A 9,204-nucleotide genomic window follows, 5' to 3' on the forward strand; every position below is an offset into this window, starting at 1 on the left:
AAAAGTAAGATCTCGTAAAACGACACAGCGTGTTTCGACTTTTGCTTCAGGTTGGGTGCGACGGTCATTTATGGAGGCATCAAACGGATTTGGTTAAACAATTGCGAGATCAGGCGAAAGATGGGACCCTAGCGGAAGTTCTTCAACTTCCAGTACTATTGTGGCGCGTTAAGACTGACTCGACTTCTCTATCTAGAAACCGTAGAGAAGTCGGATCTGGTGATTTTGAAACGGACGATTACGAAGGTTACGATTACGACGATGACGAGTATGGGGAAGACGAGGATGGTGGTGACGATAACGAAGCGATCACGGAATCACCCTTGCAGCCAACTTTGTTTGTGCCAAATGCTAACTCGAGAGGAAACACCGAATTGTTGGAACATCCACATAGACATCATCATGGAGAAGAAACATTAGATTTGGGCGTACGAAACGAATTAATAAATCTATACTTTTGAATAATGCTAATCGTTGATCGATTAAATGTTTCAATGCTCTCGTTTGTTAACAGAACGAAGAAGAAGTTGACGAACGAGAAATCATCCCGTATCTCGATCGAGAATCTAACGCCTCGTTAGGTGTTTCTTCTACCGTAAGTATTGTCCCGGAAAATCAATTTATTTGAAAAAAAAAAAAACAAAAAAATAGCTCATTTACAAATGTGTAAAATGTGTCGCTAGATTAGACCTTTATCGAAAATTCTCATTTCTCGTCTACGCTCATTTGCTGTGCCATTGCTTTCAAGGGATCACCGTGCTTAAAAATGTTTTTTTTTTTTTTTTTACGTCTCTCACATAGAAGATAGTTCAAGTGATCGTGTACAGTATTGTCGCACAGTACAGTAGCTAAGCTATCTCGATAGACACACTCTGACGATGTAGGTTAATATTATAATTAAGACTCGAGCATATAGCATATGTCTATATTTTGCAACGAGATATCTTATTTAAGTATTTTAGCATACACTTTCGCGCTTTCCCTCTAATGTAACTAACAAAGTTTTTCGTGCCTTACGTCGCATCTACTAACGATTTCGCAGACAACAACCACCCAAATTACACCGTCATCAACTACAACAACCACAACCATGCCAACTACGACTACTTCAACTACAACGACTCAAGCTACGACAATGCCCACGAGTACAACTACTACTCCGAATACTACAACAACTACTACTACTACTACTACAACTACAACTAGCATGACCACGACAAGTACAATAGCAGATACAACAATAACTACCACTTCGAGCACCGTCGTTCCATCAACAGAATCTACCAAGGTGGATATCCTGGAAGAGTCCGGAGAAAATACAGAACGCGTGGACGTGGAATCCGTTACCCTGTTACCCACAATATCTCCCGAAATCACTACCACTCTATCATCGATTACTACGCTTCAATTTAATACAACAGCTGCTTCAAGCAGCGCTACCGGAAAAGCAGAAACAGAAGTTACCACTGTTCTTGCTAACGTTACGTTCGAAGAGGTAATGCTTCTACGCTTCATGCTTTACATTTGTATGATAGTCCATTTTCAACTCCTATTTCGATTACTGCCTCGTCTGCATCAAATATTCACAAATTTCCTGCTTACTCGCATTACGTCGTCGTCGTCGTCGTCATCGTCGTCGTCGTCGTCGTCAGGTGTAAAATAGTTTCGAGTTTTCAAAAGAAATTATATCATTTTTCTTTATCTATTATTGCTCTATTGAGGAAATTGATCAAGGTTTATCAATTTAAAGTATACTCTATTATTCTATCACCCTATTACATTTATTCGATTTCTACTTAGCCCACGTATGGAACGACAGTACCTGCAACGCACCAACCAACAACGACCCCGATTACGTCATCTACTACTGTTAGTAGTACAAGTGTCCCTACAACTATCCCACCCACGCAACCTGCTACGGTATCTTCTACTATTAACACAACATTAGAAATACATGCAACACCAACGACTACGAGTACATCATCCACTGTTTCTGCCGTTGCTGCTGCTGCTAATACTACTACTACTACTACTGCTACTTCTACTACTACTAGCGCTACTACCACCACTACGACGCCTCAACCGACTACGATCTTTACGATACCACCAACAACAGAGAATATTCTACTTCCGGTTAACAATTTACCACCCAAAAAGGACAGAAGGTTGAAGAAACTTCGAGTCGTTGCTGGCAAACCATTAAGTTACGTTATACCTGCTGACACCTTCAGTGATACCGAGGATGGAAATACGAGAGATCTCAAATTGAGTCTATATCTGCAAGGTGTACCGATCAAACCTACCAACTGGCTTCAATTCAATCCTCGTACTCAAGAAGTCTATGGACTGTAAGTACACGATTACTAGAATTTGATCAAACTTCACATTATTTCAATAATTTCGTTGATACAGACCTCTAGAAAACGACATTTCTACATGGACATATGAATTGGTGGCCACAGATAGCGGCGGACTAAATATTTCCGACATTTTAGATGTTCACGTTCAACAGCACAGATTAAGTCGCATCGTCAATCATGAATTTAGTATTTATCTGAAAATAGATAAGCGCAATCGTTTTCCAACCGACGTTGATTGGGAATTACAGGTATTAATATGATAGACAATATTTTCTATTTATACTAATGTACAAAACGATTTAACTGTTAATTTGTTATTTAAGGTAATCGGAAGTTTGGCTGAATTGTACGGCGACGCAGATCCACAATATATAACGGTACGAGCAATCGACATTGATCACGATCAAGCTATTTTCACTTGGATGAACGACACCTTCCCCCGGAGTAGCGAGTGTCCCAAAGATCATATAAATGAACTGTTACGCGTATGTATCAGAGATATTTTATACAAAATATAACGGCAATTCAATTCTTTATTGGCATCTCGAATATTATATTACTATTCTCCTCTGTCTTTATAGATTTTAATCGATAAGGATGGCGACCCTAGTCCCTTATTGAGAGGAGCTTTGGCATCCGAAATAAGAGTTAAGCGTGTCGTTTTCCAAGGAATTGGTCAATGCGAGGATATGAATCAATCGGCGGGAATACCTAAAATTCATACCGAAGAACCCAAAGTGAACTTCCCTCCTGTTCCAAGAAATCAAGTGGATCATGTCAATGCCACCGTAGGACAGTTGCTCGTGTTCAAAGTCCCAGAAGTACGTATATTTCTTCCATCTCTTTTAATATATATATATATTAAATAAAATGAATTTATTGTACATTTCTACAGGACACATTCTTCGATGCAGAGGATGGATCTTCTCGTAATATGAAAATGTCTCTATTAACGATTGACCGTACACCTATTCCAACCAACGAATGGTTACAATTTGATAGTAAAAATCAAGAATTTTATGGTGTACCTTTGCAAAATGACGCAGGTCGAAAGGAATATCAATTGGTCGTGACAGATAGAGAAGGTAATTAGAAATATTAAATGTATATAATAACGAAGGATGAAAGGAATCGAAAATAAAAAATAATTCATTAAACTTGGCTCGCGATTTTGATTGATTCCAGGTGCTAGTGCTACAGATGGTTTAGTAGTTGTCGTACATCCAGCTCCCCCCATGGCGCATACGGTTGAGTTTTCGATGACTCTGGATATACCATACGAGTCATTTGCTCATTCAGCAATGCAAAAACGTGATTTTATAGAAAAATTACGCGACTTGTACAACGATCGTGATACCAGTGCTATCTCATTGCACAGCATTTCGAACGGCAGTACCGTCATTACGTGGCACAATAGAACATTACCAACAACTTATTGCGCTCACGAAGAAGTTGGTAGATTACGAGCGGTATTAGTAAAAAGTGACAATGATAGGAGATCGGTGACAGACGAGGTCTTGGACGTGATGGGTGCAAAGTTTCCGGTTAAGCAAATAACCGTAATACCAATGGGAATATGTCGCGGTGAATTGACGGGCGTTCATTCTCCGGATGGTAACGTTCCACCCGTCGACGATTCCACTTCTGTCGGAGCATTTCACGATGATTATCTCATCACCTTCGTTCTTCCTGCAATAATAGTAGCAGCTATGCTCATTTTCGCTGGTGTCATAGCTTGCATACTTTACAAACGAAGACGCAGCGGGAAGATGAGCGTTAGCGAACAGGACGACGAGCGACAGAGTTTTCGTAGCAAAGGAATACCCGTAATATTTCAAGACGAGCTCGATGAGAAACCAGATCCAGGTACACGTTAAGTTAACAAATTCTACTTTTTATTTTCTATTTTATCTGTGTGATAACCTATTTGTTTAATCTATGATATATCAGGCAACAAGTCGCCCGTTATCCTGAAGGAAGAGAAACCACCCCTTCCACCCCCGGAATATCAAAAAAGCGAAGACGGCGCTGACGTACCAATGTTACCAAAAGAAAATTCCGAGGAGCCTTACCAACCGCCACCGCCGTTCGCGACAAATCGCGATACGAATCGACAAAATCGTCCAAAGCCTACGCCGACGTACAGAAAACCGCCCCCGTACGTGCCTCCCTAACAAAATGCAGTGCACTCGCCTACGCGCAAATATATGTTAGCTATGCTCGGAGATGCATCACCGATACACGTGCAAAAGCAAAAGGATTCTTACAAGAAATCTCAGTTTGGCGGAAACGTTGAAAATTACGGGGCTCTAAACGTTTACAGCGATCACTGAACTTGAACTTTTCTTGCACGAGGTATCACATAAGAACCTGAAAGATTTCTTCGCGAGAAGTATCTACTTGCACGTTTTTACTTATTACGTTTATACTACGGACAAATGGATTGTCACTATAACTACAAGTTTAAACTGAAACGTTGGCCTTACGTTTAACATGAACTTTAAGAACAAACTTTTATAACCTCCATTAACATATTTCATTGAATCTTCTTTTCTATTTCATTTATCGAAAAAGTATTTTTTAAGGAGTATGGAATACAAATCACACGTTGCCTTTCGTAACGAATTCAAACTGTAGAGAAGGATTCACTGCTCCGATTGAAAGAGTAAATTTAGTTTAGATCATTGTAGAAGCAGCAGCAGCAACAGCAGCAACAGTGATAGGACGACGACAAGGTATACTTTTATTCGAAATAATGCTCAAGAGACAGCAACGACTTTCGTATTTTAGTAATCAGTACCATTTTTCTAAGCAATAAGCGTACAAGTCTATCGCGTACTTGCGCCTATTAGATCTACGGCTTATTGCCCTAATATACCTTGACAAATCGATCAAGTTTCTTCAAGAAGTATTCGATAACTCTAAGGAAACTTTTAATCGTATCTGCAACATATAACACTGCCAGAAAAGTACTACAGTCGTTATACTAACGATGTATAGCCGGTGATTTAAAGCGTCAGTTTAACGAACCGACTTTTCGTTCATTAACTTTAACATCATTAAGATTTAATCGAACTGGCGCTTAGCGGAATCATCGTTGTTTTGATAAATAAATGTCCCAGATGAAGAAAAACCGATGAGCCCTTGATAAAAAATTTGCAAATATTGGTGATTCGTGCAATGCCATTGAAAAGTGACAGCAAAATGCTTCCATTGGCGCCGTAGGCCATTCAGATTAAAGACAAAATATTAAAATATAATAATAATAATATTAATAATAATAATAATATATATATATATATATATATATAAATATAAATATGTATATGTATATTATATACACCTATTTGCTGTTCGATAGACATTGTCTGTGAGGTATTTAAAGCAAAGATATTTAAATACTGCCGGACAAGCGTCGTAGCAATTACGTTCTTTACGTGTAAAATTAAGCATCGGTCCTACTTTTTCTTCTTTTTCACGCACAATTCGTGGCAACGACGTTTTTTGGGAACAAATTGTACAATTATCGCCGAAGATAAGTTTAACTCTGCCTTTTCATTTCGCCAAATTTCTATTACAATCAATTTTCACGATGTATTTAGATCAACGTTAACGAATGATTTTAACATTGATTTAAATACCAACGCATTCATACACAAATAATATACCTTATATAATTTAGATATTACATAGTTACCAAGCCAAAAAATAATTAATATTTAACAAATGGGGAATGAGATTAAATAGTTAGCGCTAAAAGAAGAAGAAAAGAAAAGAAAAAAAAAAAAACAGAAAAAAATTAACGAAAAAGAGAACGGAGAAAAATCAACAATGTCACTAAAAAAAAGAAAACGTTATTCGGAACGTGTTCGGAAGCTTGTTGTTCAAGGAGAAGTTTGTTTTATAATCATTTTTGTAATATTTTAGCGTAACGCTAAACATCAATGCTAATAATTTAACGTGCGGGACGCGATAAACGGGTAAAATGTCTAACGCGTATCAGCCGTGTTTCTTCGATACCTCGATACTTTTTCCTGATATTTTTGAAAAGGAAATGTAAGAAACGATTTATAAAAAAAAAAAAAGGAAAAATAAGAAGAATGAAAGAGAGCGGAAAGAACAAAGAAAAAAAAAACAAAGTATCTGTGCAACCTCGAAATTGAAGGTTTCGTCTTTTATTCGTCTCATTACCGACAGACGGACGGACAGACGAACAGACCCCCTGACGCAATCCTAACGAAATCGCTAATACTGGGTGAAACTCCTATGAAAGTCGTGTGAATGGTAATAACTATTGTATGTAACATAGCAGATGGATGTTTCGTATGCAAGCTAAATTACTTGAATAATATATATATAGATATATTATGTCTATATATATATTATCTATTAATTCGCGTCTCTGTAAACTCTGAGAGTTGATAACATGACGATCGAGTCCTTTTCATTATCTCTTGTTTATCGCAGAAAAACTTTTTACTAATTTTTTACTACGTGTACGCAGTCAAGATACTAGGCTGATGTATTTCGTTCGTTTAAGAAGCCTCACATACATATACACAGACACAAACACAAGTAGTTTATTTTTCTATTTTTTATTTCCTTTCTACTATTCCTTATTTCTTTATTCTATAATAAAAGTTAGTTTTGATAGCAGACAAATGATTATCTACCGACGCTTAATTATTGATACGTTTTTATGAATTAGGAAGTAAGAGAGTGAAGGCGCAGTATGTAAGTATGTACTTTTCTTGTATTTTAATCAGATAATGAAAAACATAAGAAAAAAATAAAAATTCTCGTTTAATTCGCTGAAGCGAATTTATCTTTTCGCAAGCTGCGATAAACAAGTTCTTTTCATATCATGCTTTTAATCATATCATCGCTCGTGCGTCTTCTTTAAACTCCACATCTTATTATTGTGAAAATGGAGATTATGTATAATAGTCGTGTACAATATCATCATACGTACATATGTATATGACAAGATACGATGCGATTTGAAAGCCGGGAGATATTCGTTTGCAAGGAATTCTATCGAAAATCTAGGTCCACCACCGAGTTCAAGGACTTCATTTACGGAATACGTGTATATCTTCGAAATATTTTATAATTGTATAAAGGATACGAGCAAAATGTGAAAAAGCAAATAGACGAAGGAGATATACTAACGTAAAATAAGTATATGAGAAAAATTTCATCGTCATTTTCGTATTTGAAATATGCGAGAGGGTTAAGAGAGTGTAAAATGATTTATCGATTGGACGCACTAAATTCATGCAAAATTATTATTTGCCAAGAGAAGAGAAAAAAAATGACAAGTTTATTACACTATCGTATCGTCCATACGAGATTTACACAATTTATATATATATATATATATTTAGATATAGAGTTAACGGCAGGTTCAACGATATTTTCATCTGCAAGATAAACGTCATTGCGTCGGTGTATTTTTCGCTAAGCGAAACAAAGAAAAATATTCATTTGAATTTGAAACACACATTTGGGAAATAACGAGGAGGGTTAGATAATCGCGTGAAGAGAGATTTTTTAGTATTTTAGGATGTTTTCGAAATGATTTTAAGCCTACGTGCGTAGTCAAGCACGCTCGTCGAGGATGAATGAATGGAATATTGAAACAATGATATACTCTTACGGAATGTATCTATGGCAAGTACTACATATTAAACACGTGTAAGGTTACGAGTTAATAAAAAGCCATTTTAGGGTACAACGTGTGCGTCCTTTGTACTTGTCTTAAGTTTTAAGCTTTTTCGTAGAGATGTACGAAGAAAAATCCTTTGGGTAAGATGCATTTGAACCTGTAACATCGAGGAAGGGAAACGAAATCGTGACTATAAAAATGATCCTTTTAAAAAAAAAAAAACAACATACGAATAGGAAGGAATGAGCGAGAGTCACGCGAAAAAAATCGATCGTTATACTTCGAAAGTCGAGCGGGCTACGTTTAAAGCATAATTACTATATAGACACGACTTGTCTCCTTTTTGTATCATTAAAATGTAAGTTCTCGCGTCGTTTTCATCAAGGTATCCAAATACATTATGTTTTTATGAAATTCGTATTACTCGATAATTTCCCGAACTATATAAGCTAATTTATTTTTCTTTCCGAGTCAGATTATTATACGATCGCGATAACGTAACCACGATTATACGACATTTTTGAATTTATTTGATTATGTAAGGTGCTCATGTCTGTCGGTGCTAGAATACAATTTCTTATTGACACGGTTGCATGTATTTCGGATTGAAATGCAGACCGAAGCTAACAATTTCTGGACGAAGGCGATGCGACGACGTTCGGTCGTTTGCGTCAGTTGCCACAAATGAATAAATTTCATATTTTACCATTTTTTGCTGACTTTGAACAATTTTCAAAAGATGCGAGTATATATGTACGTTATATCTAACCGTCCAAAACAAGGAAAACGTTTTTTACGATATAAATTCATTTATTATAAATCCAGAAACATTGGTGCACAAAAGAATACAACTGTTTGTTTATTCACCACAGATACTGTCTGATAAAATTATATCAACGAGTAGTTGTACAGCAGGTAAGTACGTTTTATATTGATTAAATTGAGAAAATTGGGAGAACATTCGAATTTCGATAAACTCGAAATAACTGGAGATTTGCGGATGTTTTGAGATAGAAATTAATAGAATTCATGAATTTTTTATTGGTAGAGTCGATTCATTTTATTGATATATAATGGAGGCAGAACGATGACGTTTATGAAGCACGTTCTATGACATAACTTTATCGTGACAAATATTACCAGACGTTTAATAAGAAGAAAGAAAGATGCGTACTT

The 9,204-nt window shown here is 36.5% G+C and overlaps 1 protein-coding gene across 5 annotated transcripts in view; it reads left to right on the forward strand.

The window, feature by feature from the left end:
* The window catches only part of LOC106791598 (dystroglycan-like), a 49,806-nt gene extending 41,364 nt beyond the window's left edge, over positions 1-8,442 (forward strand). For 4 of the 5 annotated variants that reach the window (XM_014757337.1, XM_014757336.1, XM_014757335.1 and 1 more), the window contains 10 exons: positions 51-428; positions 515-595; positions 1,043-1,495; positions 1,801-2,348; positions 2,413-2,608; positions 2,684-2,845; positions 2,942-3,181; positions 3,256-3,445; positions 3,546-4,226; positions 4,311-8,442. In XM_014757337.1, coding sequence (XP_014612823.1) covers positions 51-428; positions 515-595; positions 1,043-1,495; positions 1,801-2,348; positions 2,413-2,608; positions 2,684-2,845; positions 2,942-3,181; positions 3,256-3,445; positions 3,546-4,226; positions 4,311-4,534 — 3,153 coding nt within the window. In that variant the 3' untranslated portion in view covers positions 4,535-8,442. The remainder of the gene's footprint in view (positions 1-50; positions 429-514; positions 596-1,042; positions 1,496-1,800; positions 2,349-2,412; positions 2,609-2,683; positions 2,846-2,941; positions 3,182-3,255; positions 3,446-3,545; positions 4,227-4,310) is intronic. The other variant, XM_014757339.1, reaches the window with a different exon arrangement.
* Positions 8,443-9,204: the final 762 nt, after the last annotated feature.

Source organism: Polistes canadensis, unplaced genomic scaffold (assembly GCF_001313835.1).
Source record: "Polistes canadensis isolate GaletaPanama2010 unplaced genomic scaffold, ASM131383v1 scaffold_324, whole genome shotgun sequence".
NCBI classification, from domain to species: Eukaryota; Metazoa; Arthropoda; class Insecta; order Hymenoptera; family Vespidae; genus Polistes; species Polistes canadensis.